The 27,985-nt window shown below is 37.5% G+C and overlaps 2 protein-coding genes and 1 long non-coding RNA gene across 3 annotated transcripts in view; 2 read left to right on the forward strand and 1 right to left on the reverse strand.

Annotated features, from left to right (window-relative positions):
• The window catches only part of LOC113645368 (titin-like), a 1,056,738-nt gene that overhangs the window by 238,835 nt on the left and 789,918 nt on the right, over nt 1-27,985 (reverse strand). The window contains exons 46-48 of the mRNA XM_047818848.1: nt 15,085-15,357; nt 11,770-12,051; nt 10,638-10,913 (exon numbers count right to left, since the gene is read on the reverse strand). Of these exons, the coding sequence (XP_047674804.1) occupies nt 10,638-10,913; nt 11,770-12,051; nt 15,085-15,357 (831 nt within the window). The remainder of the gene's footprint in view (nt 1-10,637; nt 10,914-11,769; nt 12,052-15,084; nt 15,358-27,985) is intronic.
• Nucleotides 1-27,985, forward strand: part of LOC113643804 (immunoglobulin superfamily member 1-like) — a 789,004-nt gene that overhangs the window by 161,851 nt on the left and 599,168 nt on the right. The gene's annotated exons all lie outside the window — the stretch shown is intronic.
• LOC125145593 overlaps nt 5,635-27,985 on the forward strand; it is a 104,542-nt gene continuing 82,191 nt past the window's right edge. The window contains exons 1-2 of the long non-coding RNA XR_007143994.1: nt 5,635-5,816; nt 19,514-19,603. This is a non-coding gene — a long non-coding RNA (uncharacterized LOC125145593). The remainder of the gene's footprint in view (nt 5,817-19,513; nt 19,604-27,985) is intronic.

A 27,985-nucleotide genomic window follows, 5' to 3' on the forward strand; every position in this document is an offset into this window, starting at 1 on the left:
AAAAGCAATTGTAACTGCTGCTATAATGTGTCATTTATTTTATTTGTTTACCTTTTGATAATTTTTCATTGAGAATTTAAGCTTTGTTTGTGTATTATTCATTTTATTGTACGTTGTGTGACTTTTATTTTGACACCTCGTTTCAAGAGTGTGCTTAATTAATCAAGAGAAAGCTCAATTAATGTTGCGGCAAACCGCCTGTCGCCCCGCCTTCCCTCATTAGAAGCAGGTGAAACAAATCCGCAATCTGGACCCATATTCCGACGTTCGCGTGTAAACTGACTGTCAGTGCAAGAGGCGTTGTTTGTCGGAATAGAGGTGGGAAGAAGTAAGGCAGCCGTGGGAAGAGTGGTGAACAGTGAAGTGGGCAAGTCAGACCAGCCCTGGACTTGAGATGTGAACACGGCCTGCTGGGGCGGTTCAGGAGACGGAGCGGAGAGAGGCGGAGGGCGACAGCTGGATTGTGACTGGAGCGCTGATGGTAGGAAGTAGCGTAGTATCCGGAAGTGATCCGGAAATGGAGGAAGAATTGGCTGATGAGGATAGTGGAGGTAATGAATGGAAATTGATAGAAACTCGGAAAAGAAAGAAAAATTGGGGACAAATCTCAGAAACGGAAAGTGAAAAGGGAAATCGCCAGACAAGAAGGAGGAAAGAGGAGTATAAAGTTTTGCTGAAGTTTGCTACCGAGTCCGTAAATGTCATAAACCCATTGAAATTAACAAAAGCACTTAAAGAAAAATTAGGAACAGTTGAAAGTATAAAGACATTGAGGGATGGCAAACTGATTTTGTTCTGTACAGATGACTGACAACAAAAAACGGCCCTGGGACTAAAATCACTCCTTGGACACAAAGTAGTATGCTCAATCCCAGAAGAGAAGACTTGGGTTAGAGGTCTGATAACAGGGATCCCAACTGATGTTTCAGCTGAGAAAATATTAAGAAATATATCTGGGGCAACAGTAAAGGATGTCAGGCGGCTCAAGTGCCTTAGAAATAATGAGAAGACTGACAGCCTCTCAGTAATGTTAAACTTTGATGAGAACAAACTGCCTGAGAGAGTATATTTAGGCTTTATGAGCTACAATGTCAGGCCATATGTTCCCCCGCCGCTAAGATGTTACAAATGCCAAAAATTTGGCCACGTAGCGGCAGTTTGTAAAGGAAAACAGAGATGTGCACGGTGTGGAAGTGAGCATGAATATGGTAAATGTGGGCAAGGTATTAAACCAAAATGCTGTAATTGTGGAGGAGAGCACAGTGCAGGATACGGAGGTTGTTCAGTAAGGAAGAATGCAGTGAAAATACAAAATATCAGAGTGGCAGAAGGAATATCATATGCTGAGGCTATAAAGAAAGTAAAACAAGCACCCAAAGTAATTGAAACAAGGACAACAGTACCACAACAAAAGGCAGTGGTGAAAGAGCAAAGTAAAGAGAGTGAAGTGATTGTTGATAAAGTCTCATTCGTAGCATTCATAGCAGAAGTGGTGAATTGTTCCGCCCAAACTGAAAGCAGGACAGAGAGAATTAAAATCATTATTGGAGCGGCAGAAAAGTACTTGGAGTTAGAAGAAGTAACAGTAGATATGATAAATGAAAAGCTTAAGTCACAAACAGTAATCAGTCCGACAGAAAACAGTCAAACATGTGGTGGTACATAATGGTGTTAACAATAATGCAATGGAATGCAAGAAATTTAATTGCCAATGGTCAAGAATTCAAAAAATTTATCGCAAATCAAGAAAATAGTCCAGACATTATATGTGTTCAAGAAACGTGGCTGAAACCTCAATTACATTTTTTAATTCACGGTTACATTTCAATCAGAAAAGATAGAAACGAAGGAAATGGTGGTGGGGTAGCAACATTTATTAAACAAGATATTGGGTATAGAAAAGTTGAGGTAAATGGGGAGCAAGAGGTTGTAGTGGTGGAAATATGGGAAGGTGTATATAGTATTAGAATAATTAACTTTTACAATCCATGTGACAGGTTAAGCAAGGATAAGCTAGAAAATATTGGAGGAAAAGGAAGTAATAAAGTGGTGTGGTGTGGTGATTTTAATGCCCACAACACGTTATGGGGGAGTACAAACACAGATAGTAATGGACTGATTGTAGAAGACATGCTCGATTGGGGAGGATTAGTGTGCATCAATGATGGTGGCTATACAAGAGTTGATTTGTCACAAGGAAAATACTCAATATTAGACTTAACTCTAGTCTCTGAATGTTTAGCAAGAAAATGTGATTGGAAAGTATTGAATCACAGTACAGTTGGGAGTGATCATTTCCCTATCAACAGTACGATCGGTTTAGATGTAGCACAAATTGTGACGGAAAGAATGCCGAGGTGGAAAGTTAAATCAGCCGACTGGGACAAATTTAAAGAGGTGTGCAGTAACAGAATGTCAGAAATTAGTAAGTCTATGGACGATGTAGAGGACTTCAATTTTAAGATATGTGAAGTTCTTCAAAGTACCTCTATAGAGGTAATAGGTAAGAAGAAGGCTGGTATCAGGAAGAAAGCCGTCCCATGGTGGAATGAGGATTGTAGTGAGGCAATTAGGAAAAGGAATAAAGCGTTTAAGAAAGTTAGAAAATCATTCAATTATAATGAATTTATTCAGTATAAAAAAACACAGGCCATAGTGAGAAGAGTAATATGGACATCTAAGAGAAATTATTGGAGGGAATTTTGCAGCAATATTGGGGAAGATATTGAAATAAATGAAGTTTGGAGTATGATAAGGAAAATGGGAGGAAAACAAAGAAATAGCAGTATTCCTGTTTTAGTATATAAAGATAAACTAGTCATATCAGACAGCGAAAAAGCAGAGGTTCTAGCAGAAACATTTACTAAAGTGCACAATAGTTCAAATCTGTCAGATGAAATGAGGAGGCATAGGGAACATATCCTGAATAAGTACCCTCAACTACTGAAAGAAAAAGGACCATCTGGATGTACTTTAGACTCAGAATTTACTCTATATGAGCTGAAGAAAGCACTTGCAGGAGTTAAACAAACGTCCCCAGGAAGAGATGATATCTGTTATGAAATGGTAAAATATCTATCAGAGTCATCATTAAGTATAATCTTAAGTCTTTTTAATAAGGTGTGGGAGTCAGGGAAGTTACCAGCTGACTGGAAGCATGGTGTTATAGTACCAATAGCAAAGCCAGGCAAAGAGCATACACAACCAAATAATTACAGGCCCATTGCATTAACTTCAAACCTTTGCAAACTAATGGAACGTATGGTAATGAGCAGATTGGTGTATATCATCGAGAAGAATAACATTTTATCACCATATCAAAGTGGTTTTCGGAAAGGGCGAAACACTATGGACTCTGTGCTGTGTTTGGAAGCTGAAATAAGAAAGGCACAAGTAAACAAAGAAGTGTTAATAGGAGTATTCTTTGATGTTGAAAAAGCTTACAACATGATGTGGAAGGAGGGACTATTAATAAAATTAGAAAAAATGAAAATACAAGGTAGAATGTATAATTGGATCAAGAACTTCCTGTTTGGAAGAACTATACAAGTTAGGGTGGGGTCTGAATTGTCTCAGATATATCAAATAGAGAATGGAACACCTCAAGGAAGTGTTAGCAGTCCCATTCTGTTTAATCTAATGATTAATGATATCTTTAATCAGATAGACACGGGGATAAGAAGATCTCTGTATGCAGATGACGGCGCACTGTGGAAAAGGGGCCGCAATGTGGGGCATGTGGAAAAGTGTATGCAGAATGCTGTTAAGAAAGTAGAAAATTGGGCTAATGAATGGGGTTTCCGTTTCTCTGTAGCAAAAACTCAGGTGATCTGTTTTACAAAAAGGAATATCAATCCAATAATGAATATTAAAATGTATGACCAGCAATTGGAGCAGGTGTCAGTAATTAGATTTCTGGGAATGTGGATGGACTCAAAATTGAATTTTAGAGCTCATATTCAGAAAATGATAGACAAAGGTAAAAAGGAGATAAATGTAATGAGGTGTTTATCAGGAGTTGAATGGGGGGCATGTCGTCAGTCTCTTAAAATGATTTACTGTGCACTGATAAGAGCAGCTATTGACTATGGCAGTATGGTGTATAGTTCTGCATCTAAAACACACCTGTTAAAGATTGAGGCAATCCAATCACAAGCTATGCAAATATGTTGTGGAGCAATAAGAACGTCTCCAATAACAGCAGTACAAGTAGAGATGGGTGAAATGCCTCTGGAAATCCGAAGGCTCAAATTAAAGATGAGATATTGGATCACTGTAAAGGGACACTTGAATAGTCATCCAGTTAAAAATGTTTTAAAGAATTGCTGGGAATATGAGTATAAAAGACTATCAAGCTTTGGATGGACTGCAAATGAGGAAGCACAGAATATGGGAATTAGTGCCATCAATATTGCTCCTTCTGTAGCAACTTCAGCAATTCCTCCTTGGCTTTTCCCTTTGCCAGTAGTCGACACTAAGCTATACAAAGACAAACATAAAGAAAGAAATATGTTGACAAATATAGCAGTGCAACAATACATCGAACAGTCATATTTCAGCATATTACAAATATACACAGATGGCTCCAAAGATCCTGAATCTGGAAGAACAGCATCAGCAGTATATATTCCCCAATTCAAAGTCAAAATATACAAACGCATTTCAGACCATGTATCGGTTTTTACTGCAGAGATAACAGCAATATTTCTAGCACTCCAGTGGATAGAAGAAGTACAGCCAACAAAAACAGTCATTTGTACAGATTCCCTTTCAGTTTTGAATAGCTTGGTAAGTGGAACATCAACAGCCAGACAAGATATGATCATTGAAGTGATGCAGAGTCTATTTAGAATAAGACAGTATGGAATTATGGTAAAATTCCTGTGGATACCATCACATATGGGTGTGGAAGGAAATGAGGAGGTAGACCATCTGGCTAAACAGGCCTTAAAGCATGCAGAAATTGACATTAAAGTGTCAATGAGTAAAACAGAGGTAAAAGGGATAATTGCAAAAGAAACAAGAAAGAAATGGCAGAAGGAGTGGGATAGTGGAACAAAAGGTAGACACTTTCATCATGTTCAAGAGAACGTAGGGCTAGAAAGAAGAAAGTTTGGCAACAGGAAAGAAGATGTTTTAATGTCAAGACTGCGTCTCTGACATTGTGCATTAAATCAGGGTCTATATAAAATGGGTAAACATGAAAATGGAAATTGTGATAAGTGTGGTCAAGCAGAAACAGTAGAGCATGTACTTATAGAGTGTGATGCATATGCAGGAGCAAGAAATAAATTAATTCAAGCACTAAGATCGTTTGGTATAAATGATTTCTCCCTTCGGGTTCTATTAGGAAACGAATCAAAACAGTTTAGGATATTCCAGGAATTAGTTGTTTTCTTAAAACAAACAAAACTGATCAATAGAATTTAACATACAGTTGTATTAATAATTTTTATTTTATTTTATTTATTTATTTATTTATTTATTTATTTATTTATTTATTTATTTATTTATTTATTTATCTATCTTCCAAACCATTATGCGCTCCACACTCCAGTCCAGTAGGTGGCGGTAAATGCACCTAAAGTTGGTTTGCCATCCGCCAATAAAAATAATAATAATAAGAAGAAGAAGAATCCGCAATCTGTTGCGTGCGCCTCGGCTGGATAAGGAAGCGCGTTTTTGTTTTTATTGTTATGCACTGGGAATTGACGCCACGGCAAAGAGCAGCGCTAACTTAACAAAAAAGGAGGATTAGAGCTTGATAAAAACACTGTGCGGGAGCGGGTACTCAAAGTACTCTGAAGTGACAGGCGGTAAGCTGAAGCTTTGCTGGCTAAAGAACGCTGTGCGTTGTCATGCGTGCTATTGTAGTAATTGCTACCTGAGCGAATGAATGCTGTAGTAATGACGCAATGTAGAGTGCGCTTTTGGTCTGAGTATCTTCAATTCATAAAGTGTTTGTGTAGTGGGTTAATATGTTTTGTATATGTTTATATTTTGTTTAACAATTAGGGTTTGTTAATTATTTACCTAAATTTGAATTATTTGAATTTGATTTAAGTTTGCCTGGTTTCATTTGGTAAATTCATGATTTTTTACTATAAAAATATTGCTTAAAATTCATGTGATTTATAAATGAGTGTATAAAAGTGATCTGACTATACGTAATTAAATATAGATTGTTTAATTATTATAATAGTAACTAATTGATAAATATGATTAAAAGCGTGTAGTTAGAGTTCAGTAAATTAAGCTATACAAATGTGAGATATTTACCAACTCCTAGGACTGGCAAAATATTCATGGTTTAAATGATTCATTAATTTACGGTACTGAATGTTTTGTGTAGAGTTATAATCAAGTCATGTTAAACCTGCTAATTTATGCATTTTATTGAGTTTGCTGGAAATTTACACTGTTTGTATGTTCATGTCTTTAAAGGTTTTTCACCTACATAGGCTACATAGATTAATGCTATGCCAAATAAATGGATGAATGAAATTCACAAGGTCTAATCATTGAGTGGAATCCAGTTTGATCATTCAAATAGTGAGACCTATCCTCTTCAGGTGTGGGAAAGCGCACAGTTGGAAAAAACACTTGACAATTAACGTGAGACTTCTAGTCATTAAGGGCTAGCGGCAAGGACGGACATTTTGTATGCTCCGACGAAAAGTTTGTTCCAGTCAAGAAGGACTTGAAAATGATCACGCCACTGGATGACGAGAGAAGTAAACATTCAGTCCATCATTGATGACAATTAAAGGCTGTTGAACTGTAGCTGGCTGGTGTAAAATACGCAAAAGAGGGGTAGCATCAACTGTGCTGAGACTGGAGAGGATGGAAGCAGGTAGTATGGATGATGATGATTCTTCAGTAATTGTTAGTGAGGGATGGTCACAGATTACGGATTTAACAAACAAAAGGAAAAATAGAGATTCTGAGTCAGATGACAACAATACTAGAGTAGGAATAAACAAAGTAAGGAAACTTGAAGTAGAATACAAAGTAATGGTTGCATTTTCTGGAACAGTTGAAAACATCAATAATCCAATGAAACTTACAAAAATAATCAAAAAATCAAGTGGAAATATTAAATCAGCAAGGTATCTGTCAAACAACCGTGTCCTCCTTTTTCGTGTTGACAAAAAGCAGCAAGAGATTGCATTGAAGATCAAAGATCTTGGAGGTAAAGCAGTCAAATGTTATCTACCAGGAGAACTTGCTAATCTTAAAGGAGTGATTATGGACTGATACCTGTATCCTTATCTGATGAGGTTTTAAAGGCACAGATTGCGAACGAAATGGTGACAGAAGTGAAGCATCTGCTTTCTAGCAGAAATGGTTAAAACGAGAGAAGTGCTACTGTTGTACTAACTTTCAATTGTAAAAACTTACTGTAACGTGTTAAAATTGGATGTGTGTTATACGGTATGACCATTTGTTAGAACAGCATTGAGATGTTTTAAGTGGCAACGATTGGGGCATGTTGCTTCTGTCTGTAAGGGGAAAAAGGGTGTTGCGGATGTGGCGAGGAACATGATTATGGAAAATGTGGAGTGGGGGTTGAACCTAAATGTTGTAATTGTGGAGGGCCACACAGTGCAACGTTTATAGGCTGTAAAGCCCAAAAGCAAGCAACGGAAGCAATGAAACTCAAAACAGTACAGAATATACCATATGCTCAAGCAATCAAGCAAGTACAAGCAACAAATGGAAATCTGAGGGAAAATATCATTAATCAGTCTAAAGACACCTGCAGTCATAAATGTCTTGAGGATGGAAACTTGCTTGTGGTAAATAAAATTAATTTTGTAGCATTTATAGCTGAAGTCATTATTGTTCAGCTCAAACAGACAAAAGAACTGAAAAACTGAAAATTATTATATCTGCAGCGGCTCGACATCTTGGTATTACTGAAGTGTCAGTGGAACAGATTCAAACGATACTTGGACAAACTGAAGGAACAGTAGGGAAGGATGATCCTTTGGGTAGTCAGAGAAGTAAAAGTAAAATATGAAAATATTACAATGGAATGCTCGAAGTTTGAGACTTGGCTTTGTCCGCAGTTAAACTTTTGTATTCCGGGTTACAAATTGGTTAGAAAGGATAGAGTTGGTACAAAAGAGGAGGATGTGGGACATTTGTTAAAGATGGGGTGACTTATAGAGAAATAGTAATAGATATCTTAGGGGAACGTGTTGTTGTAGAGGTGTAGACTCAGGAAGGGGGATTAAAGGTGGTAAACTTCTATAATCCTTGTAATCAGTTAACTCTAGATGATCTAAATATGATAAGAATCAAAGCTGGGGGAAATTTGATATGGTGTGGGGATTTTAATGCACATAATTCACTTTGGGGTAGTACTTGCACAGATAATAATGGTAGGGTAGTAGAAGAGTTTATGGAGGAATATGCTTTAGTGAGTTTAAATAACAGGATGGGTACTAGATTCAATATACGGGACTCTTCGATGGAACTATAGCTTTAGAATATAAATGGGAAGTACTAGAGTAATCTACATTGGGAAGTGATCATTGCATAATATTATGCAATGTGGGATTGGAAATTTATCAACAAAATAAAACAATGCCAAATAGATGGGGATTTGATAAAGCCGCTTGGGATAAATTTAACAGGTTATGTACTGATGGAATGGTGAATTATAGCTTAGATGATGATAGATTATTACAAATGCAGCTGAAGAATCCATTCCTAAAGCAGAAGGTAAAGAAAGATTGAAAATTGTTCCATGGTGGAATGATGAATGCACTAAAGCTGTTAAAGATAGAAATAAGGCTTTTAGAGAGCTTAAGAAAACTTTAATACCTGTAACTTTAATTAGTTATCAGAAGAAACAGGCTCAGGCAAGGAAGATAATAAAGCAAGCTAAAAGAAAGTATTGGCAGTCATTCTGCTCCACAATAGGAAGGGAAACCCAATTAGGAGAGGTATGGGGTGTCCTCAAAAAAATGGTTGGGGTTTACAGAACTCAGAATATACCAGTACTAGTAGATGAAGGGAAAACAGCAGTGATGCAAGAAGATAAAGCGGAAATGTTAGCTTCCACCTTTCAAAAGGCACACAGCTCAGATAACCTAGGAATAAATTACAAGACAGAGAGAAGAAATATTAAAGCAAAATCAAGATATTTTTAATAAAAAAACGGATAGTAAAACAGCTTTGGTTGCTGCCTTTAATTTGTGGGAACTTGAGTCTTAATGAGGGTTAGAAGTACTGCTCCTGGGAAAGATAGAATCTGCTTTATTATGATTAAACAGATGGATGACGTAATACTTAAAGTAATTTTAGATCTTTTTAACAAAATCTGGAGGGAAGGACAATTACCACTATCATGGAAACAAGCAATTGTAATCCTGATTCACAAACCAGGGAAAGATGCTACTATAGCGGGAAATTATAGGCCGATAGCTCTGACATCTAACCTCTGTAAAGGAATGGAAAAAAATTATAGTTGATTGACTATATTATGTATTGGAAAGCAAAGGATTAATGGCTCCTTATCAGTATGGTTTTCGACCAGGTTGATCCACCCTAGATGCACTAACTAGATTAGAAACTGATGTTAAAAAGGCACTAGCAATGAAAGAGGTGTTAGTGGCAGTATACTTTGACATCGAAAAAGCATACGATATGGTGTGGAGAGAAGGATTGCTGTTAAGGTTGCAAAGAATGGGAATTAAAGGAAGATTTTATAATTGGTGTTAAGTTTCTTATTCGGACGATCAATACAAGTCAAAGTAGGAAATACAATTTCTGAGATGGTGACGGTAGAAATGGAACACCACAGGAAAGTGCCATTAGTCCTTTATTATTTAACATAATGATTAATGATGTATTCGAAGGAATTCATCCAGGAACTAGATTTGTAAAGTTTGATGTTGGCTTTGACGGTGCAAGTATTCGGAAAGGCCGGTGCTTTTTGGAGGCGAGTGGAAGCGAGCAGACATGAGCATGTGACATGATCCGAATACTCGTGAGGTAGTTCCCCTCATTGTGCGGAGTGTTTTGATATGTCACATGTCCATGTTGTGCAATTTTTTATTTTCACGTGACATCACGTGACATAGCCAGAATACACGTGAGGCAGTTCCCCTCATTGTGCTGAGTGTTTTGATATGTCACATGTCCATGTTGTGCAAATTTTTAATTTTCACGTGACGTCAAATCACTTCACACTCCAGCACAGGTGGTGGCGGTATGCACCATAAAGTTGGTATGCGACCCGCCAATAAATCCGAAGAAGAAGAAAAGGAAGAATTAAAGACTCTTTCTCATAGCATGCTTTATTTTCTGTATTGTATGTCTGTAAAATGTCACTTTGTATTTGATTTCACTTTTTGTCAAGTTAATGTGATTATTTTGTTGTTAATATTGTTTAGTTTTCAAGGTGGATTTGGAGAAAAGTCTTCAAATAAATTAGGCTTTGGAGAACCGTGTGTGTGTGTGTGTGTGTGTGTGTATGTCTGTGTGTGTTTGGAGGGAGTTATAGCAATATTGAAGCAGCCCTAAGATCATCATAATGAGACTTTCCGCATGTGATACAAACTGGAACAAAATCTAAAACTTGAGACTTTTTACATAAAAGTTATAACATTCATTAACAGACTCACCTGATACAGAGAGTGTAACAGGATCACTCTTCTTTGACATCTGAGAGTCACTTGTCCTCTTCCCTCTGCAGGTGTATTGACCACGATGTGAGTCTGTAAAATAGCTGGTGCTGAACTCCTTTATTGTGGAATATTGGTACAATGTGTTACTGTCCCTAAACAAGTTGTACGTCCACTCGGTGTCTCTTTCTTCCTCTACATCACACCTGAAAGTCACAGTCTCTCCTATGAACACCTGAGTATCAGGGTTTATAGTCACTGTAGGTTTAGGACTCTCTGTAAGAAACAAACAAATCATTACTGTTTCTATTCTGTAGATAAGCATTCAGAGTGTAGATACAGTATATCAGCTCACATGTAAATGATGAAACTCTGTCAGACAACAATCACCACTGATGAAGTAAATGTAGATCACAATTTTAATACAGACTCAGACCTAAAAATAATCAGGATTCTGTACAGACTGTATCTTCAACACAATTTATTCTCTGAAATACTTTGTGTTTAATAATTATATTTATTTTAATAAGACAAGACATCTTCAGAAATTATGAATGTCAGCAAGTGAACAAGAAACTGCACATAAAAGATACAGATTGAATGACTGAGTATAAATTGATTATTTGATTTGATTGTCTTTTTTCACGTGTACTGAATGGAAACACACACACACACACGCACACACACACACCTGTAATTAATTCATAACTCCTCGTACAACTCACTCTCTAATCTAACACGTTCTATCAGATTGAGTGATTCACTCTAAAAGTTCGACCCTCGTCCTCTTCACTCATTCACAATCAGTCAGGTCTCGACATTTTGATGTTTCTGAAAGAGTAAATTCATCAGGACCTTTTTACAGACTGGACATCTTAAAAGCATTTTACGTGTTTTGTTGACATTTTCTACCAAAGTTAAACTAGTGTTGTCACTTTTTTATTTACCAGCTCACCTCACACCAGTCCTGCTCAGCCGTGTTCACACTGTCTCTCTTTAACTTTAATACAATGATTTATCTGAAAGTTTTCTCTGTAAGTAGCTGTGTAAATGTTGCTATATTCTGACTGTAGTCACATGTTTATATGTTCAGTGTTGTGCAGAATCACTTAACAGAAAGTCTCTTACTCACCAATAACAGTTAGTGAGAGTTCATTACTGTAGTCTGTGTAGTAGACTCGGTTTCCTCTTCTAGCTCCGCACCTGTACTGAATTCTGTAATAGACATAATCTGTGCTGATGGTGTAGGAGTTTGTTTCAGTGTATTTAGTGTCAGTCCAATCTCTCCCTGTGTATTTGGACCAGTAAAACTTCCATCCAGCAGACTGTGGTGTCAGTGTACAGGACATGGTCACTGAGTTTCCTCTCAGTACATCTCCTTTAAGGCTTGATGTGAGTTCAGGTTTAGGTTTTTCTGTTAGAAATGAAAGAGTTCAGAATGTGAAGTAGTCTTTACTACACTAGTCACTTCTACAGTGAAACATTACTACTGTCTCTGTGATAAAGCTAAACAATTTATTTATTATTGTTTTAGATTTAGTTCTTTTTAATTTGGATAAAAAAATAAACACAAAATGCAAATCTGCACATGACTTATTTACTGTTGGATTCTGATTCCCCATGTATGATAAAGCATAAATGTAGTCATGTCATTTCTATCAAACACTTTTACTGAATTTACTTGAGTACATTTTATGATTTATTATATTTACACATCTTATACTGTTGTAAGTTCAGGTTTAGTTTTTTATGTTAGAGAACAAACACAAATAATGTAATCTTTACTGCACTAATCAGTTATAAAATGGAAAGCATTTTTCTGTCTCTGTGATGTTACTGATCTCAGAAAAACAATAACTAGACCTACATCTTAATATTATGTTACTTTACTAGTGTAGCCTATTCTTCTATTTCCAGCCCAGTTAAAAATACATAAGGATGTTGTAATAAATAAACAGTTATTGGTCAATTGATACATGCTTAAAATGTTAAATCTGTTTTTTGTTTCTTTTATTAAAGTTGTTCATTTCTGACTGCTCATTTTCTAGAAAATATACATGATTAATTGGGCTTTTATTATTTCTTTAATCCAGATGCTCTCAGGTCGAGGAGAGAAAGAGTGAGAACGAAAAGAAGTGAAGAGAGGAATAGGATGCTAGCGGGCTAATGGAGTGGCCGTAAGGTGAAAATTCTGAGGTTGTGTATTTTTAAAGCTTGTAAGGACACAAGGTTTAGATGTTCAGTGAGATAATCTGATACAATACAGACTTTAATGAAAGAATTTCAACTAGAAATTCAGAGCGCTTTGTGTATTTATCTGCTTGTTATTACAGCGAGGGGAATGCAGTAAGATAACCCAGCTTATGGGGAAGACGTGGCCTAATGGTTAAAGAGTTTGACTCCTAACCCTAAGGTTGTGGGTTCGAGTCTCGGGCCAGCCACGACTGAGGTGCCCTTGAGAAATTCACCGATTTATTGTCACACGAATGATTTACTCTTACACTTTTGAATGCCAACGCAAAATTTTGATCTCGCCACAACATCCTCATTGCGGAAGTCTTGGCACCCCTGTTCTCTATCTTCCACACTCATCGCTACCGGTATATATAGCTGTGTACTATTATACACTTTCTTGGAGTATTCTGTGCCTTTAGTGACCCGAGGTTTTTTGTTTATTTATTTTTTTTAATTTTTGTTGGTAAAATGGTTCTATTTTCTGTTTTTGACCTTGTTTTGCCCTTTGCCTCTGTCTTGTGTCACCCATTGGAATTCTTCTCTGTAGATTTCTGGTTTTAATCTAGTTTGATTTTCAGGTTTTGATCACTTTGTGTCCATTGGGATATAAACCTTGTTCCTTTCATCCTGACTTTACGCTAATGTCATGGACGGCTTGGACTTTTCCCTGTCTGAAGACCAGGGGGATGTTTCTGTTTGTGTATCAGCGTGTTTGCACACGGTTTAACTTAAATGTCGTAATTGTGGAGGGCCACACAGTGCAGCGTTTATAGGCTGTAAAGCCCAAAAGCAAGCAACGGAAGCAATGAAACTCAAAACAGTACAGAATATACCATATGGTCAAGCAGTCAAGCAAGTACAAGCGACAAATGGAAATCTGAGTGAAAATATAATTAATCAGTCTAAAGACACCTGCAATCATAAATGTCTTGAGGATGGAAACTTGCTTATAGCTGAAGTAGCTGTAACTTTATAGTTGAAGTAACTTTATAGCTGAAGTCATTATTGTCCAGCTCAAACAGACAAAAGAACTGAAAAGCTGAAAATTATTATATCTGCAATGGCTCGACATCTTGGTATTACTGAAGTGTCAGTGGAACAGATTCAAACGATACTTGGACAAACTGAAGGAACAGTGGGGAAGGATGATCCTTTGGGTAGTCAGAGAAGTAAAAGTAAAATATGAAAATATTTCAATGGAATGCTCTGAGTTTGATTGCGAATGGGCAAGAACTTAAAAGATTTGTGTACCAGCTAGCAGTTTTACCAGACATTATATGTATTCAGGAGACTTGGCTTTGTCCGCAGTTAAACTTTTGTATTCCGGGTTACAAATTGGTTAGAAAGGGTAGAGTTGGTACAAATGGAGGAGGATGTGGGACATTTGTTAAAGATGGGGTGACTTATAGAGAAATAGTAATAGATATCTTAGGGGAATGTGTTGTTGTAGAGGTGTGGACTCAGGGAGGGGGATTAAAGGTGGTAAACTTCTATAATCCTTGTAATCAGTTCTTGTGATATGTGTGGGGATTTTAATGCACATAATTCACTTTGGGGTAGTACTTACACAGATAATAATGGTAGGGTAGTAGAAGAGTTTATGGAGGAATATGCTTTAGTGAGTTTAAATAACGGGAAGGGTACTAGATTCAATATAAGGGATTCTTCGTTGTCGTGTTGATCTAACAATAGTCTCTGGAACTATAGCTTTAGAATATAAATGGGAAGTACTAGAGCAATCTACATTGGGAAGTGATCATTTCCCAATATTATGCAATGTGGGATTGGGAATTTATCAACAAAATAATGCCTTTCTTAATCTGCTATATTATGATTAAACAGATGGATGATGTAATACTTAAAGTAATTTTAGATCTTTTTAACAAAATCTGGAGGGAAGGACAGTTACCGCTATCATGGAAACAAGCAATTGTAATCCTGATTCACAAACCAGGGAAAGTTGCTACTATAGCGGGAAATTATAGGCCGATAGCTCTGACGTCTAACCTCTATAAAGTAATGGAATAAATGATCGTTAATCGACTGTATTATGTATTGGAAAGCAAAGGATTAATGGCTCCTTATCAGTATGGCTTTCGACCAGGTAGATCCACCCTAGATGCACTAATTAGATTAGAAACTAAGTTGGCCACACTTTGTATTTGATTTCATAACATGAAACATTTCATAACAACATAATTAACAGACTCACCTGATACAGAGAGTGTAACAGAATCACTCATCTCTGACATCTGAGAGTCACTTGTCCTCCTCCCTCTGCAGGTGTATTGACCACGATGTGAGACTGTAACATAGCTGATGGTGAACTTTTTTGTGGAATATTGGTACAATGTGTTACTGTCCCTAAACCAGCCGTACGTCCACTCAGTGTCTCTTCCTTCCTCTACATCACACCTGAAAGTCACAGTCTCTCCTATGAACACCTGAGTATCAGGGTTTATAGTCACTGTAGGTTTAGGACTCTCTGTAAGAAACAAACAAATCATTACTGGTTCTATTCTGTAGATAACCATTCAGAGTGTAGATACAGTATATCAGCTCACATGTAAATGATGAAACTCTGTCAGACAACAATCACCACTGATGAAGTAAATGTAGATCACAATTTTAATACAGACCTAAAAATAATCAGGATTCTGTACAGACTGTATCTTCACACAATTTATTCTGTGAAATACTTTGTGTTTAATAATCCTGTTTATCTTAAGACAATACATCTTCAGAAATTCTGAATGTCAGCAACTGAACAAGAAACTGCACATAAAAGATGCAAATCAAATGACTGAGTATAAATTGTTTCAGGGTGGGTTGAGGGCCTTGCCCAAGGGCCCAGCAGTGGGAGCTTGGCTGTGCCTTGAACCCCGATCCTCCGATCAACAACCTAGAGCCTTAACCAGTTGAACCACCAATGCCCCGGACTACTAAAATATTATTTTGAACATAAATACATTGAAACAAATTAACTTTACACAGGTTTCAGTGAAACACGGCTTGTAACAAAAAAAAAAAATTAGCAGTAAACAGTAGGTCACTATCTTCCTCCTATAAGGCAAGAAGTAGCACCGTGTTAATATAGGATCAGCTTTCCAGCACTGGAGAGAACTGAAGGCACAGGAAGTTGGCCACATATTCACAGATTGGTGTTTCTCGAGTCAATAACTCCTGAGCTAAATGCTTTTACTATACAAATAACACCTCTTTTCTATCGTAGTAATGTAGAGAGGCAGCTACAACCACGTTCTGCTTCTTGCCTTATCGTAAAGCCTTTCTATGCTTTCTTTCTTTGTTTTTATCCTCCATGTCAATGTTAAAACCGCTTTCTGCTAATGTCACACATGCGCACTGAACACTCTCTCCGCACATATTGACAAGACCCGCCCCTGTCTGCTCATTGGCTACACGTTTGTTTTGATTTTTGTTTTGATTTTTAATTTGTAAGCATTTCTCAAACATCGGAGACCCTACCTTTTAACCCGTTTGGCAATTTCAGTGGTCTAATGAAAGCTTCATGCCGGCAAAAAACTGAGCATGTTTTTTTTTTTTTTTTAATTTAAAAATCCATATATTAGCCACCTCATTGTTTAAGCCGCAAGGTTCAAAGCATGGGAAAAAAGTTGAGGCTTATTGTCCGGAAAATACGGTGTAGGAAAACCAATAAAGAACCTACATAAATGTATGTCCATCATGCGAAATATATATATATAAAATATAAAATTTCAGTTTAACTTGCTGATGACATGAGCTCAGAGATCAGACGACATGTTTTGTCCTCCTGGTACAATGTATAACCTCCTGTACTTCTCAGAATGGTTACAGTACAAAGCATAATGTCAGAGCAGTGACAGTAAGAGTTCAGACAGAGAGTAGATCAGAAGCTCATGTACAGAATTCTTTGTCACTGAAGATCTACTATTCATGATGCCTGCTGTTACCTAACCAAACATGCTAGGTAAAGTGACACAGGTCCATTAGGTTGGATTGTTTTCTCACCACAATAAAATGCTCCAGAGGTCTTTTGCAACCCGTTTTGATGTTGCTACAAACACAATTTCTCTTTTCATACTTTGCAAAGGAACCGAACCAAAGGAGAAAATGTGAGAAAACGCTTTAAACTAGTCAGGTGTAAAAAAATCCTCTAAGACTAAACAAGAGGTCAGCAGTGCTCTCACTGAAACTGGGAACTCATTAGATCTTAACTGGAGCTAACTGCACAAAAAACATTTTAATGACATTCAGGAACATGGCATTTATGATGGGTGAAATCATTTCCATGCATTTACCATTTTTTACTAAACATTCAATAACATTTATCACACAGACGCACACAGACACAAACACGCATACGCATGCACACACACACAGTCTCACACACACACAAACACACACACACACACACACACACACACACACACACACACACACACACACACACACACACACACACACACACACACACACACAGATAGCATATCTGATAGATATCTCTGATTTACATGGTAAAAAAGGATGGGAGGCTTATTCCCCTGAGAATATGTCTCACTAAGACAACAGAGAATGATTTTTAAAACATCAAAGACATTTAATATGTAATTAGAGATACTAAATCACCAATATGGTACACTATGTTAAAACATTTAAAAAGAAATTCAAACACAGTATAAAAAATGCACTGCATTGTCTCATGTGTCCTTTGTCTATAAAGAGTTATGTCTGTCTTCTTGTCTCAGTTTTATTTTAATTTACAGCCAATTTCATTTCAAGTGGAGGACTCAGTGTGTGTTTCCTTGACTTGAGTGTAGAAAAGCTGTAGATTACTCTTCTAGGCTCAATATAATTACAGATTATCTTTTTAATTGACAAGACTTCAAGGCTGTGGAGTCTTTCCTGAACCATGCTTCACCTCAACCATGTGTGCAGACATATGAGAGCATTAAATAATCGTTCACATGTACAGCTGCTGACAGGAAGTGCTAGTGCAACCTGCAGAAGTTTATTGAGAGAGGGAAACATGTCACAGCAGGCGATATACAGTGAAAATATCTGGAATGCTACCTTCCTAGTGTTCCTAGAATACTATCCCCTACACTTGAAAACTACTTAGACTGAGCTCATTAATCATCTGATCTACACAAGGGAAGTACACATGCTTCTTCAGATTGTCAAGGTCTACTAGATCAGCAGAATCTGCACCACAAGTTGAATTAATAACAAACACATTTGTGCTGCACGATTAATCATATCGCAATCGCGATAGCAAGCCTATGTGATTATATGATGCAAAATGCTGCGATTTCATGAAATAAACAAATAATAAATAAATGCGTGTGGACGTGACAACCCATTTTCTCTGAAAGCTGTTTGCCTATTTCATACAGTACAATACACCGCTATCCGCTAAAAAAAAAAAAAAGTTTAGGCAGTGGCACGTGTGGCGCGTATGGACATGTGACTTTTTCTGGAGTGCAGCGCGGAATGGGTGAAGATGGATGCCGAGCAGATGGACACTGAACTGGTGGCCAGAAAAAATGCTACCTCTGTTATATGTAGTGTTAATTTCGTCAGATGAGACGAGACGAAATATGTTCAACAACCATTTTTTTCATGACTAAGACGAGACGATGACAAGACTGCATCGCTGTCCAAAAACGCTGACTGACTAAGACTAAATTAACATGCATTATTGTTGACGAAAAAAGATGAGGCGAAAATGTTTTGTATAAAATAAAAACTAAGATAAAATCTCTCTTCATTTTCGTCTACAATTGTCTCTGCTTTTTCATCAGCTGTTACGCCTTTAAAATATTCAGAACGAGTTCGCGGCTTCGCGCTGTTGCTCAAGTTACAGGTCTCATACGTCTGTGGCTGCAACACGAAACTGCTGAACAATTGTATTGCTTCCGCTAAAGAAAATAGTGTGCTCCGTCTCTACGGTTAGAATCCTGTGTGTCCATGGCAATGCTCTGTTTTTCCTGGCAACGGTGTGTTATAGTTAGCACCGGACTGTAATCAGGAAATAAAATAGTGTGTGCATAGAAAGAATTCGTCCACACGCCGCTCAAAAAAAAAAAAAGTCCTGAGTGCAAGTCCACCGTCTAGGCGGCTTTTTGTGTTAAATGATATTTCCTGTCGCTGCGCAGGTGCTTTTATTGTACATGACAGCTTATGTTCAGATGACCGGTCTTTACATTACGATTAAAAGCAGTATCAATAAAGTAAAACATGTGATGTGCAGTCAAGTTCGAGTGTATGCACTGATACTTTTGTGATTCGCGGAGTTTTGACAAGTTTTATAGCCTTGATATTATTTCTTATTCAAAAGTGGTGAAAGAAAAAACTCTTTACCCCCAACCTGAAACCTCTCCCCACGCCTTTTTTCACAATCACATCATAATCAAAAGTAATAATTAGGCTTAAATGCAAATGTATATGTAAGGGAATCAAGTTTAACAATTACATGTAATATTGCTCCAAATATCAGCAATAATGGTGTGTGCAATACGATGTATAACTTGCATTAAGTTGGAAATTTACTTTATTTATATATTTACTGTATTCACTTTTCTTTTCGTTAGGGTAGTGAAGACTATTTTCCTGACAAATTGCCTTTGCCTCCATTATAGACAGTAAAGGAGGCATAGGAGAAAACAGCAAACTGCACAATGACATCCTGAGGCCAACAGCCACATGTGTCCCAGGTTCTTCAAGACAGAGTAAGACAGCGCTATAATTTTCTAGCACTACATTAACAGATGCAAGCTGCCAGGACCAAGATGTTTTCAAAAGCTAAACAAGTTCATGGCCATTCAGACCAAGTTGTTTCTGTACAGCAATCAGCTTCTCATGGTTTATAAGAAAGGTGTTGAAAAAAGTGTAAACGCCCTCTGGGCAAAAATTTCACACCCATGTCATCTTTTTCTTTCAAAGCTCTCCCTACGTCATCTCCTGAGATTTCAAAAATTCTGTTTTTCTCCTATCCTCACAGACTGATCTACAAAGTAGTTTATATATGATGTACAAATCTGGGTACAGGTCACAAATAGTTTTAATGTTTGCTTGGAGCTAATATTTTTATTGAAAAAAAAAAGTCAAGTCAGGGTTTAGTGACAAGTACTATAGTGACAGCAGTAAACATGGCTGCTGCTGATTGTCACTGAACAACTGATCTTCGATGCTTGATCTGACTAAAATAAAGGTTAAAAACATATCCATTTATTTATTACAAACTTTGATTTATTTCATTGCCCTATCTCCTAAACTAACTAACCAAATAACACAAGTTTTTCAATGTATTTATAATGTAAAATACATTTATACTACACTACAAACTTACAAACTGACATTAAAACTGTTCAATTTGGCAGAACAGCTGCATTATTATTACCTCATCAACTCTTTTACTGATTAAATGAATGAATGAGTGAATGAATGAATGACGACTGTCAAGTGGCCATATACTAACAACAGTGCCACCTGCTGACTAGAATTGGAACTGTTCTGTTTAACAGCTCGACGCCTACGTTTAAAAACAGCGCATAGCGGAATGAACGTGTAAAATAAGCTGTGGCTGACTTTCCACTAAAGTCAGAGGTGAATCGTGTCTGGGGAGTGAGCTATTAATTGATGCGTGTCAGTAAAGACAAATGCTCTTTATATGCTGTTGCGTGTCTTTTATTGGAACAAGCATATCATACAGTTACCATAGTTCCATTGTTCATTCATCTACAGTTCATAGTCCACGCCAATCCTGAACATATCACATGTGTAGCTAAACAAACTTCCAAAACGATGAAAGTATATGCTCAAACACAATATATCTCACATATTCGTGATATATGGGGTCAGAATTGTTTCGTTATTCTGAATAAATACACTATGATCCACAAATAAATATATTTTTACAAATTTCACAAAAAGAAATGAAATTCACAAATAAATAAAATGGGATTCACAAATGAGCAGGAACAATTCGCAAATAAATACAATTTATAATGTTTTTTATTTGCAAATCCCATTTTATTTATTTGTGAATTTCATTTCTTTTTGTGAAATTTGTAAAAAAAATATGTGTGAAACTCTTTATATTTATTTGTGGATCATAGTGTATTTATTCAGAATAACGAAACAATTCTGACCCCATAGTAATAAAGATCCAATTCATGGTCATATTTCACGGTCAAAAAACTGTGAGCTTCCCCCGTACACACAAAAACCCTCCCTCTGGCCCAGGTGCACTCATTTATTCATTAAAAGAGATTACCCCCTACTGGTTTAACATGGTATGTTCATATAAGGCTCCTACATAAGCGCTAACGGACATACGGGTTTATTGCACTTGTAAATCTTTATTTGTGGTGTAAAACGTTTTCAGTCCTCAAAAGACCAGGGACTTTTGACAGTACATGAGGGGCTTAAGCCCCCAAAGCCCCACCCTCACAACACCACTGAGTCTTTGTTACATCAGAAAGATTCATTACATTCCACTGGTCTCAGTTTAACATTACATGTGTCACTTGTTATTAAAATTATTTGAATAAATTAAAAAGGTTAATAAATGAAACTTACCTAAATCACCTGTTTGTGTACAGAGGATGAGTTCAGTCAGCACTAAAGGTAGAGAGAGAAACAGACATTAGTTAAGGTTCATTTAGAGCTAAAACACTTGTTGGTGTGCAGTTATTATGATGATGATAAAATAATGAACAGCAGTGTGGTGTGATGTGGCCCACTATGAAGGAGGTTTACTGTAGATTATTGTATTAATTCTTGTACTGTTTGATTCCTGTTTGCTTAAACCCCAAACAGATATATTAAAACAGCATCCAGTCTGTTCTGTTGTTAAACCCAGTGCCATGGCTATTAATATAAATATCATTCATTTAGAAACTGACACTTGATTTCCTCTTTGCTTGCCACAGTCTCCTCCCATATTGTACATCTACAAGATTAACTTTCTTCTCTTTACAGAGTGCAGAAAAGATCTCCAAAGAAATGTAGAATAAAGTACACATTTTAAAATCCTAAACAAATACAGTGTATGAATGTATAACAGCAGTTAAAATAATCAGCTGTAATGTTCTGCACATGTGAGAGACACCAGGATACAATTACTGAAAACAGAGTTTGTTTAATGACTATTTAGTATTTTACAAATAAAATCACTTTGCTCAAAGCTAAACATACCACAAAAATCTGAATTTAATTTCACATAAAATTAAATACCAGACCTTAGCTATAGACAAATTAAAATAATCACACAGAAGATGAAATTAGGTTTGTTCAAACAATCATTTGGTTAAAACAAAACTTAATTCACCACTAATGAAAACTCACAGAAAACATTTACTCACAGAACATCATACAGAGTGGACGGAGCTCCATCATGTCCATCTGATGACTTGCTGACTGACTGAACGACAAGTGTCTGTGTTAATGCCTCGACACTTCCTGTACCCTTAAACACTTCACACTTCAGAGAGAGAGAGAGAGAGAGAGAGAGAGAGAGAGAAAGAGAGATTGAGAGAGATGTCTTTATTTATGTGTTATTTATGTGTTATTGTCAGGTGTTTATTGTAAGTGTTTGTTGCCTTTATCGTTTGTAATGTTGCTCCCATTTAAAACAGTTCGGCTGAAGCCCAGCCATTTTTAGGGTCATGATTGAGGACAATGTCCCGTCCAGAGACAAGCTGTTTGTTTTGTGTTTTTGTTCAAACCGACCATCAAAAATACCCTCTCTACTGAAAATTATTTTTTTCATTGGTTGTTGCATTAACTCTTACCCAGATAGTGTTATTTTCTTATTGGCTATTGTGTAGCCTCTTATTTTTTGATTGGCTGATAAGTGTCAGGCTCGACTAAGAACTGAGATGCGCTTGATTCCTGCCCGAGTCCATAGAGACAGCGGTGCGGACTGATACATTTTAGGTATATTATTAGGTATACGCTGTTTTTCTGCGTGAGAAATACGATGTGTGGTGGGAGAGGCGTGACTGTCACTCTCAATGTGTGACACTTGACAGCCCTGATGTAAGTGAACAGAAAAAAAAACTTGGTGTGCTGTGTGTGTGTGTGTTTTTACAGATCATCAGTTTTACAGTTAGAGCTGTTAGTCCAGGGCCTGAAATGAGATGTAAGTTATAAATGTTCTCTAAGGGAGCAAATATATTGTTTCATGGTCAAATGCTCTGAATGTTGTTGTCTATGTAATGTATTGACATTTTGGCAGTGTTTCTTTAAGTGCTACTTACAGTAGGCCTCCGTAGTTGATGTTATGACTCCTCCTACTTTTGTATATGCACTTCAGTACTGAGTAAAGAACCGAGCATGTCTTGAAGCTGCGTGTCAGTAGCATTACTTTACAGTCTATGTATTATATCTGTCCGTTTCTGATGAGACAGGAACCAGGTGAGTGAACTCGTGTATTTTTTAATAAGCTCAAGCTTCATCATAATTCAAGGCAGAGGTCAAAGTGCAGGAAGCAAAGATTAAGTTATTGGACTTGTTCCTGATTAATTCTGCTTTGTTATAAACTAATTTTATTGAGTACGGGTAGTGTTTTCTGAAAAACAAACACAAACACACACACGTGCACAGAACACACACACACATACACACACACACACACGCACACACACACACACACACACTTTTTTTTACCTCATCCATCTGCTGCTATAACATAAGCATACATACGTTTACAAGAACCCTCTTGTTTACAACCTTCTATTTTTGCACAATGTACTGTACAATATACAGTATGCACACTGGACAGTGCTATCTTGTGTATTTGTCCTGTAGTGTTTTGTATTGTCTGATATTTATCTCACACTGTTTGGACTAGTTTACACATGATCTACTTTTATGTGACTAGGAAAACTTAAATTAAATCCTTAGCACTATGTTGTTTAATGTAGCACCATAGTCCTGGAGAAACATTGTTTCATTCTTTAATCCAAGATGGCAGCATGGCAGTAGCACGCAGTGGCCAGTCTGGATACAATATGGTGCTATTTATGTTTTTTAGCATGACCATTGCTGATACAAGGACACCAAAGACAGCGGTGTTCATGTATACGACCGCCAGAAATTAATACAGAATCGTGCAACAACCAACCTGCACAATGATGTGTTGGAAGCTTTGGCTTGCTGCGGAGACCAGGCCTCCAGTCCTTCCTAGAGCACCACTGGCACTGAGGCTCAGAGTTCTAGACACTGCCATTCAGCTGCATGTGCTCACCTCGTTTCACACCAACAGAAATGCAGCTCTGTGCCATAAGGCTCATGGTGGTGGGGTGTGTGTTTACATCAACACAGAATGGTGCAAGAACTCTGTGCTTGATTCTAGTTACCGCTCATCGCTAGTGGAGTTTGTGACCGGTATATGCAATTTTATTTACCACAGGAATTTATGACAGTTCTTCTTGTCGGAGTGTAAATTCAATACAAATTCTATGTAAACTCTATGGGGCTATTAGTGATCTGCTCACCCCAACGAACTGTTTATCATCGCCAGAGATTTTAATCATGCAAATCTCAAATCAGTGCTCCCTAAATTGCATCAGTATTTGGACTTTGCAACAAGATGTTGTTTACATGAACATTCCTGGTGGGTATTGTGCAGAGCCCCGCCCCCACCTCAGCTACTCAGACCACATCTCTGTTATGCTAATTTCAGCATACAGACCACGTGTCAGATGCACTAAACAGGTTCTGAAGCAGGTGAAAACCTGGCCAGCAGGATCCATCTCTGCAACACTGCTCAGAATAGGGGACAGGGAGGGCCTTAGAGAAGCAAAGCACGCACATGCCCAAACAATTGATTGCCCCTGGCTGGAAGGCTGTTGGACCAAACAACATTCCTGGCAGGGTGCTCAGGGAATGCACAGAACAGCTAGAAGATGTCTTCACTGAGATATTTAACATTTCCCTGAGCAGCACTGTTGTTCCTACGTGCCTCAAGACAGCCACCATTGTTCCCATTCCAAAGAAGTTTACAGTATCATGCCTCAATTACTATCATAACTAACAAACTCACACCAATTGTAATGAAGTGCTTCAAGAAGCTCGTCATGAGGCACATCAAGACCCAGTTACCAACCTCACTGTAGCTCCTACAGTTCATGTAGCCAACAACCTGTCTCTGAATGTTGATAAAACCACTGTCCGCTGTACATTGAGAGATCATCGGTAGATATTGTAAAAAGCACCCAATTCCTTGGTGTTCATCTAGTGGAGAGCTTCACCTGGTCACTCAACACCAGCTCCATCACCAAGAAAGCCCAGCCATGCCTCTTCTTCTTACAAATCCTGAGTAAAGCCTATCTTCATCCACCAATCCTGACTATGTTCTACAGAGGGACCATTGAGAGCATTCTGAGTAGCTGCATCACTGTCTGGTTTGGGAACTGCACCATCTCAGATCGCAAGACCTTGCAGTGGATAGTGAGGACAGCTGAGAAGATCATTGGAGTCTCTCTTCCTTCTATCACAGACATTTACACTACACGCTACATTGCAAAGCCAACAGCATTGTGGATGACCATACACACCCCTCCCATGTCTACAGCCCCACCATATAAAACAGCTTACATGTTGTTTTGCATACTGTTTTTGCTCTTTGTACATGCTGTCTTCTACATTTCAGTTGATATCTGTGTTGCACTATTGTTTATTGTTTATTTATTTATTTGAAAGGGACAATGCACATCAATCAACATTTTTTGCTTACACTCAAAATGTAAATGTGCCAGAATTAGCTGAAGAGCTATTTTTCATCTGCAGTCCCTTGGCAGGTCAACACAGTATCATAGTACAAAAATTAAATACATGAAAAACACAAAACAAATTAAAACACTAGATAGATAATAATAAATATAATACAAAATGGGCAGTACCAAAAATAAAATAAGTTAACTATTGATGATTGCAATTTTAAGTGTTTTTAATCCATTTCTTGAGTTTGAATTTAAATGATGAATAGCTGGTGCTCTTTCTGAGTTCAGTAGGGAGACAATTCCAATAATTTGAGGCCCGTACTGAAAAAACTGTTTGACCGAACTTACTTCGCCTATACTGTATAACACAGTCTCCCCTGGTAGCTGATCTGTTTGCCTTATCACTGTTATTCCTCAGTTTTATAAATTCACGCAGTGGTGGGGGTGCAAGCCCATGTAAAATTTTAAAAATGAGACAGGCATCTTGATAATGTAAGAAATTGTTAAAATTGAATAAATTGTATTTAGTAATAATATTACAGTGGTGATGACTGATAGGTTTTTGATCTAATATTTTTAAGGTTTGCTTATAAAGGGTCTCAATTGGTTTTAGAGTTGTCATATTTGCTTGGGACCAGCTTGTGAAACAGTATAATATGTGAGAAAAAATCATGGCATGCATAAATAATTTGGCTGCCTCTATTGTTATATATGGCCTAATGTGTCTAAAGTTGGCCATATTATATCTGATGATATTAGCCACTTTTTTTTACATGCTTTTTAAAAGTTAAATTAGAGTCCAAAATAATACAGAGGTATTTAAAATTGGACACTTCCATGATTTTTTCTCCTTCTATAAAAACATCTGCCTACAGTACATTTGTGGACCTCTTGGAAAAGAACATACAGACTGTTTTGTTAATATTAAGATGCAGATCTGAGATTTTTAGCCAGGCAGAAACATGCACCAATGCTTTGGTTAGTTCAGTTGCTGCCCGTTTGGTCTTAGTATGCAAATAAATAACCGTATCATCTGCATACATTTGTATATTAACAGATTGACAAACTGAAGGCAAGTCATTAATATACAGGCTAAACAAAATAGGGCCCAATACTGACCCCTGGGGTACACCAATATTACAGTCCAGGTATGAAGAATAAGAATTACCAATATGTACGCACTGTTTCCTGTTAGTTAAATATGACTCCATCCATTTCATAGCCTCATCTGAGAAATTATAAGAAGATAATTTTGATAATAGTGTCTGGTGGTTCACAGTGTCGAAAGCCTTCTTAAGGTCCAAGAACACTGCACCAACTATATCACCCTTATCTAATTTTAACTTGATATTTTCAAGGAGGAAACAGTTTGCTGTCTCTGTAGAGTGGTTTGTGCGGAATCCAAATTCCATTGGGTGTAAAGGTGTGTGGCCCAAGTTTAGATAGTTTTTTAACTGTTCAGCTACCCATTTTTCTTGGATACTACTGATAAAATACTAATGGGTCTATAATTTGACACCATTGTTTTATCACCAGACTTATAAATCGGAGATACAACAAAAGCTTGGAAAAATACTTTGCCTAACTGATAGATTGATCAGATGTGAAAGGGCAAGCGTGTCCTTGTGTAATTTTAAAAATGTGGTATCAAAACCATATGAATCCCTAGCTTTTGAGATTTTTAAGGAGGTTATAATTTTTATGACCTATGATTCAGATATTTCCTTTATTTTAAAAAATGGTTTAGTTCTGAATTCCCCTTCCTTTTCATGAGCTCCATGAAAGCTAGTCAGGGAACAGCAGCAGCTTCGTGGGGGGACAATCTCCCATTAACTGGGAAAGCAGCCAGACAAAATCCCTCCCAAACAGACCATACCAGGCAATCCTCCCTGGCTCTTCATGCTAACTGGAGAGCCAGCAGAGGATTAAAGCAAGCTTTTCACTAGCCAAACTTATTAGCAAAATACAAACAGAGCAGAGGACATGTTATCAGGCACGGAAAGCAGTTCCTTTACCATTTACTAGCAACCACTGACCATTAACCCCCCCCGCCCCCCCCCACCCAAATCCAACGGAAGGCTCTGTGCCTGTATACGATTCAAGGCTGCAGAAGACTCCAGATCATCATGAATATCATGCCATCCCAATTTCCCAAGGAGCAACCAGAACCTTTAATGTTCCACTCCTGGTTCAGCTACCTTAGGGACAGCAGCAGAGAAGGAGAGCTAGCAGCAGCAGAGGAGGAGAGCTAGCATAGCAGCAGCAGAGCTAGCTCAATCACAAACAGAACACGAGAACCAAGTGCCTCCTCCCTGAATATCCCGAGTAGCCATCTCTAGCTCTAGGATCCATCCAACAACCCGAGAAAGGAGCCTTCCAAAA

This window comes from Tachysurus fulvidraco, chromosome 1, assembly GCF_022655615.1.
Source record: "Tachysurus fulvidraco isolate hzauxx_2018 chromosome 1, HZAU_PFXX_2.0, whole genome shotgun sequence".
NCBI lineage: Eukaryota > Metazoa > Chordata > Actinopteri > Siluriformes > Bagridae > Tachysurus > Tachysurus fulvidraco.